General features: G+C 46.2%; 1 protein-coding gene across 1 annotated transcript; it reads right to left on the bottom strand.

Annotated features, from left to right (window-relative positions):
* Window positions 1-3,149: 3,149 nt before the first annotated feature.
* LOC144134957 (epoxide hydrolase 3-like) lies at window positions 3,150-13,685 on the bottom strand. Its single transcript, XM_077667744.1, has 6 exons — window positions 13,343-13,685; window positions 11,661-11,788; window positions 10,640-10,752; window positions 4,993-5,161; window positions 4,212-4,351; window positions 3,150-3,488 (listed from the first exon to the last, which is right to left on the bottom strand). The coding sequence occupies exons 1-6, from the start codon at window positions 13,583-13,585 to the stop codon at window positions 3,166-3,168; spliced, it is 1,116 nt and encodes a 371-aa protein (XP_077523870.1). The 5' UTR covers window positions 13,586-13,685; the 3' UTR covers window positions 3,150-3,165.
* Window positions 13,686-14,762: the final 1,077 nt, after the last annotated feature.

Raw genomic sequence — 14,762 nt, 5'->3', positions numbered from 1 at the left:
GTATGGAATTTGCATTAGCGGGAGACCGCAAAGGCGCAAGGTCTGAGCTGCTACAACTGCACGCAAGGTTTTCCGGCGAGAAAGGTACGTTTAGTGGTGCAGCTTATGAAACGACGAGAAAGGGGAAGCGGTTCTGCCATGCGCAGCTTGCGCCTTTAAAACGTTTGCTTCACGAAGTCGGGCGTGAGCTTAACTGATATCTGTTCAGGAGTTAAACACTCATACGCGATTTTCCTTTACGAGTCCGTTAGACGGTACGTAATCTGGCTGCAAAGTAATCAAGAAGAATACCTTAGACATGTTTCCAAAGCTGTGTAGACAATATATATTTTAAGCGGCAGCGTGCTACATCCGTTACTACTAGAAAACAAAATAAAACAAATATCTTCACATTATGGACAGCACTGAACATTACGTTTGTGTTGGATTTTTAACACCATGGTAGCACATAGCAGCCAGTCATCACAGGTCACTTCTTTCACCAGTCCCCTTGTTGTCAGTGGTGTTACTCTATAGACCTTCGGGTCGAATTCCGTAAAACATCCTTCGCGTTGGTTAGTACAAAGCCATCAATTTTCTTTTCTGAGCTTGCCGTTATCACGCCAAGCCGCCATGGAGCCGTAACGGCCTGTCTTAGCAAAGGTGAAGCTCAAGCGATCTAAGCATCCAGGCGCACCTTTTGTCTAGAGTCTAAGTCCGCTCCTTTAGCTTCGTGCTGGTCCCCCATCTTTGCTCTTCCAGGTACGTCGGTCGTTCCGCGAGTTGCCTCCGAAGCCCACGTGGCAGTCTGGTTTAAGGCGAACAACCTCCTTTCTCTGTCTGTTGTGTCACTGGTTATAGAGTATCCGCCTTTTGTGAGAGGTGCACCGACGTCTCGCGCCTTGATCAGGAGTCCGAGGTTGAGTTGGATGTCTTCTCTGTCGCCACGAGACGTATGCCTTGCCCTCCCAGACCGCTTCCGGTCGCCGCCGTTGTCTAGGCGTAACACCGGCTCGGTCGTGCTTAGAATGGCCGTCTCGCCGTCGTCTACCTCCCGGGTCCTAGACAATCGCATGGCCGTGACTAGGAAGGACGCGAGAACTCCCAGCATTGCGAAGGTGGCGACCAGGCTCAGGATCAAGGGCAGCGTGTTCATTGCCTCGCCGCCTTCTCTGTACTTGAAATCGTATTGACGTGACGGATTGATGTCAAGCATGCGGCGCGGATGCAGCAGGAGAGGCAGCAATGGACGGCCGGTAGATGCATCAACTGCAGGGTCCGGTGGCAGCGCGATTCCCGCGATAAACAGTGTTTCACGGGGTGAAGGCCGGGGAGAACGGAGCTCGCGGCTCCACGTGGTCCAGCCCGCGGGACTGGTCGCGATCATGGCGGCTGTTATCTTGGGTCTGTTGTCCAGTGACGCGTATCGACCGGGTGGGATCCGCCAGGATTTACAGCGTGGCTGTTCAACGCCCCCTTCTTCTTCCTCACTTCCCGTATCAGCTGCCACGTAGTCACGAGAATTGATGACTGCAGCTCATCAAATTTTTCGGCTAAGCCTGAAAGTGGGCCGGTCAAGAAAAGGACCAATGCTACAAGAGGTCGGGTTGAAATAAAAGACGCTGCCCTGCCGTGACGCTTTCATTACAGCGAAAGTTTTATCATTGGTTTCAGGCTGGAAACTGACGCCGTCTTCGTGATATGATAGGACCCAAATTTCCCCGACGCCTCAGACCCTTCGTTCACCTACGGGTGGCAGCGCCCAGCTGATCCTTGGACTGAGGGCAACCGGCCATTGAGTAAAAGAGGACAAGATCGACAGAGAAGACTCCTGGAGATGCAACCAAGGAGAGAGAGCACCACTGAAGATGCCCCAAGACCGCAGAAAGAAGCACTAGAGTACAACAAAGTTTTTTCCTCCTACTCCTCCGCCACTGTGAGCACGATCGAAGTGGGCTCACACTCAGTTGTGCTTCCAAACAGATCTGCAGCTGGGCTATGGCTATTTCTGCACATTTACGAAAGTCGACAGCTGTTCGGATCTGGTTGGATTTATGAACTGGGATTTAACATTTACCAAAAAACCAACCGTCATCATAAACCAGCAAAGGGCTCTATGCCTGTTATGTTGTAAATGATTAATTTAAAGCCTTTGTCCTCGCCTTGTGTGCGAAACAGTTACCATTGATAATTTGCTTTTCTACAGCAGTCTTGCGCTAGCAAGTTCGTAAATGTGCTAATTGTTTATCACATTTTCTGTGAATTTCGGCTAGAGAATTCAAACGTTGCGCTGCAACGTAGATTAAGTTCGATGGCTTAGAAATTTAAAGACATCAGAAGACTCTGTGTATTGTTGAAACGGCGATACATTTTCTCTGCTGTTATACATTTGTCTTTACTTTTCGTGTTAATTTTGCGGTGAAATATTTATATGGCTTATTCCGAAAATTTGTTTACTTGACGTCCTTGGTACAGGTATTTTCGAGTATGTTAGAATAAACACCTGGATCGAGGTCTATATTTTCTGTAGTTTTGTTCTGGAGGTGTGTTTGGCAGCCCATACAGATAGATCATGGGACCATAGCTGACATAACCAATTCGCGAACAAATGCCCAACACGATTTATTACCAGTGATTTACTTCTATGAATCTGAAGGGAAACACGTAATCGCGTAGTAGTTACCTCACAGAGTTTTTTCTTGCGGTGTAATAATATGGCGACTCGAGCGACGAGAGTGCCATAATAGCGAAAAAGTTTTCCTTGTACTGGTACAAAATTGATTCAGAGATATCACCGAGGGAAATCAGAGAGGCAAAGGGGGAATCCAAAAGGACTAGTTAACGATGATTGCGTTAGTCGTGAGTGATAATAGGTGAAGTGCTCTTTTATTGCATAAATCTACACATCGCCCTTGAATTGGGTAGTTCCAATAACCATTAATGTGACATTTTGCAGCTTTTATTGTGGAGATTCACTCTTCTGACTCTTCGTCATTGGTCATACCCGCCCTTGATACAACAGCCGGCGAATGAAATTGCTGGCTGCCTGGCACCCATAGCGCCAAAGGCTGCAGCAGCCCATCATGAAGCGCAACACAATGCCTTGGGAACATAATTCTTGCAAGTTCCTGCCCGTACCTTTCCGTTCACAAGCAAACTGACACCCTATGAATACTTCTCGCCACTTCACAGCGACGATCGGCAGCGCCTGAGCGGTGCCCTCACGACTCCATCATTCACCGCGCAGGGAGCGAGGAACGCGGCAACGATTTCGTTGACCGCGGACGGATGCTCCAGCTGTGGCCAGTGACCCGAGTCGCGAAGGTAGTGGAGGCAGCCCTGAGTGGACCGGCGGCAGCTGAGCTCGGCAATTCCAGGAGTAAGGTACGCGTCCTTGGAGCCCCATAGGACGAGCGTGGGTACGTTCAGCTGACGAAATCGCGTGGCTTTCAGTTGCCGCTCCTTGCAGTACACAGCGCGGTAGTAGTTGATGGCCGCCGTCAGTGCACCTGCGTGATCAGTGGGTGCTGTTTAGATAATCCGTATTCGTAAACACAGGCGGCCGCCGTACGCGCAGAAAGAGAGAAGGTGTGCTGTGGCTTCCATTAAGCGCCTAAGAGCCATTTGATGAAACGGCAAGGTTATGTCTTGATAGCATAGATCAACCGAGGAGCAACAGGAATTGTAATGTCCGTTGCTCTGCAAAGATTTCATAGAGGTCTATGTTGTTGAAAGAAACCTTGGTTCTAGGCAGCAAAAAGTGCGCGTGATTCAATTAACATATAGCTGATTCTTCCTTTACAGTTCTTCTTGCAGGAGTAAACATATGCTTTGCTATTTGAGGAAGTAGCATTAATGTACATATTTGGCGCACTTGACTGAAGGAGCAGGCGCACGTTGCATGTTACAAGCACTGCGAAAGGTTGATAATTACAGAAAAACAGCACGCAATACCAAATATTTGCAATAAAGGAATAATTACTCATTAGCATTCACTCTAGCACATGAACGCGGCTTCAAAGGAAAGCTTTAAAGCTTGCATGAAAATTTTATACCGCTTCACCGGACCAGGACGAATTGTTCTTAAACAACGACATCCCTGTAAAAGCTTAACAGCTTTCCTTTGCAGGCTATGGCTGCGCTCGGGTGCGTGTTAATGCGTAATTACTCTCTTACAAATCTACTACACCTTGGGGGATTCCCCTAAAGAAATGACTGTTTCGACAGAATACCTGGCTTCGAGAACGTGTAATGGAGCGCAGAGATCTCCTCTTCACTGTGACTCGTTTTCCACAGGTGTTTCAGTTGAGTGAAGCCTTCCATAGAAAGAAATGCCTCAGGGATGATGGGACACTGGTACGCGACCATGTAGCTGCGGAGAGAGAAACAACGATGGCGCACTAAACATCGCGGCTTTTGGCAGGAAGCGAAAGGAACTTTAATCTTTTAATTAGGGACTAGACTACCCCGTGACTGAAACCCGCACGTGCGCAGGTTTTTCTGCGTACACAATTTATACCAGAACGTTGACACTTCCGGAATAATGCACAAAAGTCGGGCGAGTCGGCGATTCATCTTTCAAACCTGGCACTTCCAAAACAACGAAGACGACGAGATAAAACAAGCATCCGGGGGGTACAATCGCTGGAGAACCGTCGGCGGCACATTTTTTGATTTCAGAGTTTTGCCGCTCTTTTAACAAATGCTGTAAAAAAGGCATATCGCCGGGCATTAGCCGTACGATTGAGTGGCTTCGGTAAATACACGGTTGAATAGAGAGTTAAGCCCCTTGTAGCGTGCGGTAACCTTAGCGGCATGCCTAAATGTGTTGTGTAATTGTGCCTGGGCACATGTTACTAGAAGACAAGCCGCAAATCGCGGCCATAGCACTTGGCGGTCGATAGCGTAGCAAGCCTTGAGACACCAACGATGTGATCGGCAGCATTCTATTTTGATCCCGTTCTGCTTTAACGCGGCTGTGGAAGTAGCTATGAGACACGAAGTCTCCCTCACCGAGACCGGACCATCTGCGTTAGACTGCTTTCGAGCTGTTGCTTCATGGCGTCCGGGTGACCGCCGTTGATGGTGACCAGTCTGTCCACCATGTGCGGGTAATGGTTGGCGAAGCACCACGACACCACAGCGCCCCAGTCGTGGCCCACAAGGCTGACCTTTTCCCTGCCTGGAGTGAAAGGCAAACATTACTTTGGCAACTCAACTCCAATTTTAATCCAAGCGTTCAAGCCTTAACCTGCGAGCTTTTTAATCTGCGGGTTGTACCAAGACCAACTGCCGACAGGAAGGGTTGAGTGCAGCGCCAACTATAATTAAGCTGTCAATGACAGTTTATTTCGAAGCAGACTATATAAAACAGCCCAAAGCGTCAAATGGAAATTTGAAGGTGAACTGTATTGTCATGGTAGTCGGCTCAAAGACATTTCTTACCGCTGCTAACATTTTTGCAGCCCCACAAACGCTGTGTTCATAGTAACGATGACTCCAAAGTACAACTTCCTGATTGCAACTATAATATAATCACGCAGAGCGGCACCTTAATAACATACACTAAGTGCTCGAATATTAGCGGAATGTCCTAGTTGTGTGCCGTTTATTTGTGCCATATGTACACAGAGTGTGAAAGGTAGCGAAAAGAAATATTTATATACAAGAACTAATGAGTGCGTACTTCAACATTGAACTCGTGTAACAAGGGTACTGGTTAGAAATATTGGGACTTTTTGGCTTCCTTACGGAAGCTGAAGCATCTATACATGTTTTCCTCCTGCGTTTTGTCAGAGTTCCTTTCCTCATGACATAAGATGTCATCAAGCTTTCAATATTATTGCATAATATAGAACTGGAAACTTCATGAATTAATTCGGGGTTAGTTGCTCAGAGGAGCCTCATGCCGCAATATCCTCTACTACTTTATTCTCTAGTCCAGCGTTTTCTGCGAGGCGCAGAAACTAAGCTGATTAGTTTTTATAATGACTTCTCCTGAAAGAAGAGAATTAAATATAGCATAGTTGAGACACTGTAAGCAGTGCAGTCACGATGTGGACATATGAGGACTCTCCAAAAATTCCAAAATGAATCATCTGAGATAGTGGAGATTTTGAAGCGAAAAGCTCTACTACGCCAGCTTTTCGAGCTATCAGCGGGGCCGAAAGTTTCACCTTAAATATAGCTAGAGGTCAAACCATGAGAATAACTGGTGGCAATCACGTTCGACACATGAAGTCAGCTGCAGCAGCGACACCAGCGGCTGTTGCACCAACTGCCTCGACTTGAGGTACCTCTGACCTTTGACTGATCACTTTTGACCTGTGATCATTGACCTTGACATTTGACCGGGAGGTAAAGCAGGAAAGCGTCTGCCGGCATCGCACGCGCAGGTCATGAAAGTGGGTACTGCATAAAACGCCGGTACATTTGATGCGTTCAGCGGAACGCTAGGTGTAATCGATGCGACGCCTGCCGTGGAGATCGACACTCGAACCGTGCCTGTAAGGGAAGGGAAATGAAGTGAAACTAGGTTTTAAGGAAAGGAAATGACGCCTGTCTCACATATATCGGTGGACACCCAAACTGCACCGTAAGGGAAGTGAAATGAAAGTTGGTGTTAAGAAAAGGAAATTACGCCTGTCTCTCATATCTCGGTGGACGCCCCAACCGCGCCGTAAGCGAAAAAAAATGAAAGATTGACACCGCCAGTCGCTTTACCACAAAACATGGCCAGGGAGATGCAGCTTTTCGCTTTCGACCAGGGTTAACTAGAGCTAAACCACCAGCAATTTTTTTCTTCCAAAATAATAATATGTGAAATATTTACCTCACTTTTGCGCTTTTATTTTATTCTTTCCTCTTACTTCTTTTTTCAAATCTCCTCTTTTAGCCATATTAAATCCCCTCCCCCGTTAACTCCTACAGATGCTCCAGTCTGATCTGGCATTACGTTCTCAGGCGAAAGCATTATACGTTTTGTTACGTGCGGAGATTTTTCTTATGAGTGGGATGTGGTCAGGTGCCCGCTCTGCAGCGTGTTCGTAAATAAATGGGTTGACCCAGTGAAGTGATAGAGGCACGGCATGTAGATGTGTCAGTACGGCGTACTGTTTAGTGCACTTATGATGACCATAGAATGGTAAGGTCTAGAATTAGCTTAGACTTGAAGAGGGAACGGAAGAAGCTAGCGAAGAAGAAGACCATTAACGAGTTAGCCGTAAGAGGGAAAGCACAGGAGTTTAGGATAGCGCTGCAAAACAGATATTCGGCTTTAACTGAGGAAGATGATCTTGATGTTCATTCAATGCACGATAACCTGACATCAATAATTACGGAGTGCGCAGTAGAAGTAGGCGGTAGGACAGTTCGAAAAGATACCGGGAAGCTATCTCAGGTGACGAAAGATCTGATTAAGAAGCGCCAAAACATGAAGGCATCTAACACTACCGATAGAATAGAACTAACGGAGCTATCAAAGTTAATAAATAAGCGCAAGGTAGCCAACATAAGGAAGTTTAATATGGAGAGAATCGAGCATGCTATAAAGAACGGAGGTAGCCTAAAAACAGTGAAGAGGAAACTAGGCATAGGTAAAAACCAGATGTATGCATTAAGAGACAAGCAGGGCAATGTCATTGGCAATATGGATAAGATAGTTAACGTAGCCGAAGAGTTCTACACAGACCTGTACAGTAGCCAATGTAATCAGAGCGCTAATGAGAAAGACAGCAGTGCACAGCAATGCGTCATCCTTCCAGTAACGAAAGATGAAGTAAAGAAAGCCTTAGAAGCAATGAAAAGGGGAAAAGCAGCTGGGGAGGATCAGGTAACAGCAGATCTGTTGAAGGATGGAGGGGACATCGTGCTAGAAAAACTAGCCACCCTGTATACGCAATGCCTTATGACCTCAACTGTACCAGAAGCTTGGAAGAATGCAAACATTATCTTAATTCATAAGAAGGGAGACGCCAAGGACTTGAAAAATTACAGGCCGATCAGCTTACTATCCGTTGCCTACAAAGTATTTACTAAGGTAATCGCTAATAGAGTCAGGGCAACGTTAGACTTTAATCAACCAAATTATCAGGCAGGCTTTCGTAAAGGATATTCCACAATAGATCATATTCACACTATCAATCAGGTGATAGAGAAATGCGCAGAATATAACCAACCTCTATATATAGCTTTCATTGATTACGAGAAAGCATTCGACTCAGTGGAAACCTCAGCAGTCATAGAGGCATTGCGTAATCAGGGGGTAGAAGAGCCTTATGTCAAAATACTGGAAGATATATATAGCAACTGCACAGCTACTATAGTCCTCCATAAAGTGAGCAATAAAATTCCAATAAGGAAGGGCGTCAGGCAAGGAGACACGATCTCGCCAATGCTGTTCACCGCATGTTTGCAGGAGGTATTTCGAAGCCTGAATTGGGAACAGTTGGGAATAAGAATAAACAGAGAATACCTAAATAATCTGCGATTTGCTGATGACATTGCCTTGCTGAGTCACTCAGCAGGTGAACTGCAAATCATGATCAACGAGTTAGTTAGGCAGAACAGATCGATGGGTCTAAAAATTAACATGCAGAAAACCAAGGTAATGTTCAACAGCCTAGCAAGGGAACAACAGTTCACAATTGGCAGCGAGAGCCTAGAAATTGTGCCGGAATACGTCTACTTAGGGCAGGTAGTGACAGCTGATCCAGATCATGAGAGGGAGATAACTAGAAGGATAAGAATGGGCTGGAGCGCATATGGCAAATTCTCGCAGATCATGAGTGGCAGTTTACCAATTTCCCTCAAGAGGAAAGTGTACAACAGCATAATCTTACCAGTACTCACCTACGGGGCAGAAACGTGGAGGCTAACGAAAAGAGTTCAGCTTAGGTTAAGGACAACGCAGCGAGCCATGGAAAGAAAAATGATAGGTGTAACGTTAAGAGATCGGAAGCGGGCAGAGTGGGTGAGGGAACAAACACGGGTTAATGACATCCTAGTCGAAATCAAGAGAAAGAAATGGGCTTGGGCAGGGCATGTAATGCGAAGGCAAGATAACCGCTGGTCCTTAAGGGTAACAGAGTGGGTTCCAAGAGAAAGTAAGCGTAGCAGGGGGCGGCAGAAGGTTAGGTGGGCGGATGAGATTAAGAAGTTTGCAGGCAAAGGGTGGATGCAGCTGGCAAAGGATAGGGTTAATTGGAGAGACATGGGAGAGGCCTTTGCCCTGCAGTGGGTTTATTAAGGCTGATGATGATGATGATGATGATGATGATGATGATGATGATGATGATGATGATGATTTTTATTTGTGCACTTGTATGTCTGGGAATCATCAGCAGCCAGACTATGCCCACTGTAGAACAAAGCCCTCTCCCATGTCTCTCCAATTAACCCGTGTGCCTTGTCACCTGTCTGCCGTGTGCCAGCTGTGGCCAACGTATCCCTGCATACTTAATCTCGTTCGCCCACCTAACTTTCTGCCACCCTGTGCTACGCTTGCTTTCTCTTAGCATCCGGTCACTCATCCTTAACAACCATCGATTATCTTGATTTCGCATTACATGCCCTGCCCAAGCCCATTTCTTCTTTTGATTTCGGCTAGGTTGTCGACTCTGCCGTTTTCCAGCCTCTTAATGCTCACCTGTCATTGTCCTTTCAATAGCTGGCTGGGTTGCCCTCAATTTAAGTTTCCCTTTTCGTTTACCTTTATGTTTCAGCCCCATAGGTGAGTACTGGTAACATGCAGCTATTAAACACTTTGCTTTTGAAGGATATTGGTAAACTGCCATTCATAATCTCACAAAACCGGCCAAATGCGCTTCACCGCATTCTTATCATTCTAGTTATTTTCTTCCCATGATCTGGATCTGCGGTCACTACCTGTCCTAAGTAACGTACTCCTTTACCACTTCCAGCGCCTCTCTATCAATTGTTAATTGGTGTTCCCTTTCGAGACTGTTGAACATTACTTTGGTTTTTTGTTTTTCTGTATATTAATTCTTAAACCCACCGTTCTGCTTAGCGTGTTTAACTCATTGTTCGTGCTTTTCGGTTCATCTCCTGAGTTACTTAGCAAGGCAATGTCATCATCTAATAGCAGACAACTCAAGTATTTAACTCCTGTCGCCAACTGTAACCATCCAGGCCTCTGAATACCTCCTGTAAGCAGGCGGTGAATAGCACTGGCGAGATCATGTGTCTCTTTCTGGCACCCTTCCTTACTGGAAATTTATTGCGTATTTTATCGAAGATTATGTTGGTTGTACAGCCGTTATAGATATCTTCCAGTACTTTCACATAAGTCTTATTTACAACCTGACTGCCGTAGCTCAACAAAGTGACGGCGTTACTCACAGTAGCGCAAGCCTGTATTTTTGATGTTGCTAAGTGCCACAAATCTTCCATCGCTTACCTGTCTTTTTTGATTATCAAAGTCTAGTCTGTGTAGGCGAGTGTATCTGTGAGGCAGTTTATATATGAGGGTTATTGCTGCTTGTATTGTGTGTGTGTCCTCTGCGTGCCACCCCATGAGACGGCTCTCCGCTCTGAATTATCCCTTGTTTTACTTGCTGTAGGATCTTCTTTTTCAAATATTTAGCGTATTTTACTTAGTAAAGGTTATCTGGAACTCCGCAAGCAGTTGCCTTTGCCTCACCAAGCGACTTCAGAAGGCCTTTTATGTCTTCGATGAGGTACGATACTTGGTAGGCTTCAATGCTGTGGGGCTTTGATGACTGTCCGTATCCTCGCATGTCGGGTGTAATTACCCTGGAAAAAAGGGAATGTCCTCAGTGCATGCCAAAATCATATTTAGATTACTGTCTATCTGACACAAAAGTTCTTAGGTAATTTTAGTTTTAAAAAATCACTTTTCTGTAAGATTAACCTATTCTAAGCGTTTTTTGTACGCTGCGAAAGTCAAATTAAGTTGTCTCTCTAAACATGTGTGTAGAGGCCCGTGTGTATTTTGCGATGTCAGTGCACGTTAAAAAACCCCAGGTGGTCGAACTTTCCGGAGCCCTTCACTACGGCGTCTCTCATAGCAAACCATAAACTAAACGAAACGCTTTCATGAACACTACGAACATGGCACGATAAACGGCGAGAAATCCCCATTAGTTACGGAGAAGCTAACCGCGTGCAATGGTGGCGAACCGAAAATGGTAAGGCTGAGAGTCTGCGCCTTTAATTAAATAGCACTAATCTGGAAACGTACAAAACGAAAATTCGCACTAATTTTTGTGTCATGATACTGAAATTTTAAAAAATTATGGATGACCATTGCTGCGCATTTTCAACTCTCTTGTTTTTATGCCCTTCCCTTCCCTTGGTCCCAGAAATGGAGGCTATAAAATCTGCCATTTTCACAAGATTTGCACCCCTTGAGTAGTGGCTACTGGTTGAAAGCAAACACTCGTGTGGGACGCAGGCGCGATTTGGTTCCACGAGGATCCAGCAACGCTTACGAAGTGGCAAGTGTGTGCTTGACAGCTGCCGCCATCGGTCGCATGCGCCTGTCACTAATGTGAACTGGGCATGCGCAGCAGGAGCAAACTATATTTGTTTTCAGCCAGTGCAGGTGAAGGCGAAGAGGCGCGGATGCGCAGAGAGGCCTTGTGGAAAAGGCTGAATCCGTTAACTGGCTATTCATTTAAATTGGAAGGCAGCGCAGTTACCAGAAGTTTTTCTTGAGCTCAACAATCTGTTTGTGCCACGTGTACCAGGAGTCGGGGAAGCCGTGCAGAAGAAGCACCAGGGGCATGTCCCTCTCACCGGCAGAGACATAATGCAGCGTCACACCGTCCTTCAAAGGGAAATGAGAGAAAAAAGAGCTTTAGTGAGAGCTGCACACTGTCGAAAAGCTTTTAGGAATATCCAATTAAAAACTTGCTACAAAAAAAAATGTTTTTGACGAAAGGAAATAGCGCAGTATATGTCTCACATCTATTTGGAGTCAGTTTCCGAAATTTGGATCTTTTGTCAAAAATTCAGAAATTTGGATCTTTTTGTCAACAATTCAGATTGCGTCAAATTAAGCTGCAACCCGTTAGTAGAAGAATACGACGCTAGAGAAAGCCTGCAAGCCTAGCTGTTTCTTATAACCAGATTGCGCAACGAGTACTAACTGCTGTTCGACTCAGCAAACGTTCAGCTTTTCTTCTGGCGCTCAACTGAGCTGTAGTTAACGTAGCTAACATGCAACGATTGGTGAAAGTCAGACAATAAAAGATCACGTCATATACACACTTATTAGCTATAAGCATTTGTAACAGGAATTACTTTAGCGGCAGTGGCAAACTGATGCCTCTACTAGTCAGGACAGCAATCTTTCATGCGATTTCAGAACATATGGGAACGGGAAGTGTCGTCGAAGCGGCCGATACGTCGGGAACCATTGGCCACCATGCCATCTTTTAAGTTGATCGGTTCAACTGAGACCGCTGAGCTCAGTAGAATTGGTCTAGTTGGATGTTAACACTAATAAATGCAAGATCAAGTCAACCGCCGTTCATAACTCAGAGGTAGCAAAAATATCGTTAGTAAGAAATGTGTGTATCTGATAACATCTACAAACATGTTTAAAAAAAAGAAAGTGTTTAGAAGTGGCTTTTTAAGAACTCCGTTGGGACAAAGCTATCGCTTCCGTCCGAAAAACGTCTACCAGGTGGAACATTGCAGGGTACGGGCAATTTCGCGCAATGGAAGCTCTCCTGTGGCGCCCTTTTCGCTTTATTTACCCTCCAAGTACCGTAAAGGCTGGCTGAAACGAAAAAGAACTGTCCACAGCAGCTCTTTTTATCTTAATTCTTTCGTTTTGCCAGAATATGTAGTGCTGCTGCCTACTTTAGTATGTCTCCGCTGTTCTAACACCCTGTAATATTATCGTCATCATCATCACCATCATCAGCCTGACTACATCCGCTGCAGGGCAATGGCCTCTCCCATGTCTCTCCAATTAACCCTGCCTTTTGCCAGTTGCGCCCACCCTATGCCTGCAAAGTTCTTAATGTCATCCGCCCACCCAACCTTCTGCCGCCCCTGCTACCTCAAGCGACATCATTCTTCTCTTATCAGAAGAATGCAGTCGAGGAGCGGCAACGACACGGCGCCTGCACTCTTCAGGGCAGCATCAATACACAGACTGGAAAAGTTTGCACTCCTTTTGATAACATCGATGATTTGTGTCAGGACCACTTTGTGGGCTCGAGGGCTAGCCGCTTAGAAGACATTCTCCCTCTTTTTCACGCGGCATGTGAATGCCACTTAAAGAGCTATGCCCACTTAGTGTTCCAGCTCAGAGGTGCCCTCTTCACTTCCGGCAAGAACAACCCATGGCGGACGGCTGCAGAAAACTTACTTCGAGAGTGACAAACTCGTGACGTCCAAGAGCTGGGTCTCTGAGGCACTCGGGTTCGTGGAGGCGCTCCCGGACCTCAAGCACGGAGCGTCCCTTGAGGCACACCGCAACTCCTATCCGGATGCACATCCACAGCAGGTCGCAAGCTCCGAAGAGCAGGAAAATCACCCGGCCGCAGGCAGGCCGAAGAACGCAGAGCACAGTCGTCGCCATGAGCCAGGCCCTCAGCATGCTCCACAGCATGCCGACCCCTGGGAGCCCTTTCAAGCTTGAGTCAGGCGTCCTTGCTTTGAAGAGAAGTAGACAGGATGCTCGATACACTTGCTTGAACCGTAGTCCGGCCCTGGAATACGCTAATAATGATAGCATCGGGCAGTTTACAACAGTTGAAATGAGTAGCATTGTACTTATGGACCTCCTTCACCCCGCGACGTCACGAAGATGCGGTGGCGCTCATGTTAGCAGCGACTTTCGCATGGTAGGCAAAACAGGTTCCGCTTTCCCGTGCCTACCGCAGCTTCCGCAGTTACCGGCGGCTGCTTCAAGCCTGTGCACTGCAGAAGCAGCATATATTGACCAGCTGCATCACTGCTAGATCCGCGTAGTAGCATAAAAAATATTAAATTAGCCTCGATAGGTTTCTCGCGCATAAATGCCGCATTCGGAAACTGGCTAACAGGCATTGGGCCACGGTAGTAAAGCGCGAAGTCTGGGATTCGATAGGCACTGCCACTCAACGCACTTAATAGCATGCAAGTTACTGCGTTCATTCACCTGAACTTCAGGATAGTAGGCTGATAATTGCTCAAGGAAAAAAAGACATATGTAGCGGCACACGTATATACTTATCACCTTGAGCCGGAGTGCACGGGGCGCCGACAGGTTCACTCGCCCCCAAGGAATGCGTTTTTTTGTTAATAGCACACCATGTTTAAATGACGCGTTTTGTGACATTTAATATTTACTTGAAACTGTTTCTTGATATGACGACGTAATTATTTCATTCGACTAGAAAGAAGTCTGGTAAGTTGTGTCAATCTTGCGCGGTCGCGTTGGTCTGCTTAGTATAGCGTACCTTAAGTGTGCTAAACGCCATATGCTTTTTCATTGCATCATGCATGTGTCATGTTTCATGAGGTAGTACATGATCGCGAAGCTTGTTTGGAAAGAAGCAGCCGCAGGCGTACTACTAACAGACACGTGGCGAGATTCAGAGGGGACGCGGCAATGAAAGTGTTTTCGTTATTCATGCATGCGATATGTAACTAAACATGGTGCAAATATGAAATTCCTGCTCTAGTTTCAGTCATTCCTTTTATTTATAGCTATACCTGGTGGAGTTCTGGGTAATTATAATTAACACCGTCGTCAAGTCCCCCCAAGCTAGGTCTCAAATAATTGAGTAGATAGTGCGCAGTTT

The sequence above is a fragment of the Amblyomma americanum genome, chromosome 5 (assembly GCF_052857255.1).
Source record: "Amblyomma americanum isolate KBUSLIRL-KWMA chromosome 5, ASM5285725v1, whole genome shotgun sequence".
NCBI classification, from domain to species: Eukaryota; Metazoa; Arthropoda; class Arachnida; order Ixodida; family Ixodidae; genus Amblyomma; species Amblyomma americanum.
Note: the sequence above shows the minus strand (reverse complement) of the source record. Positions and strands in the feature narration are given on the sequence as shown.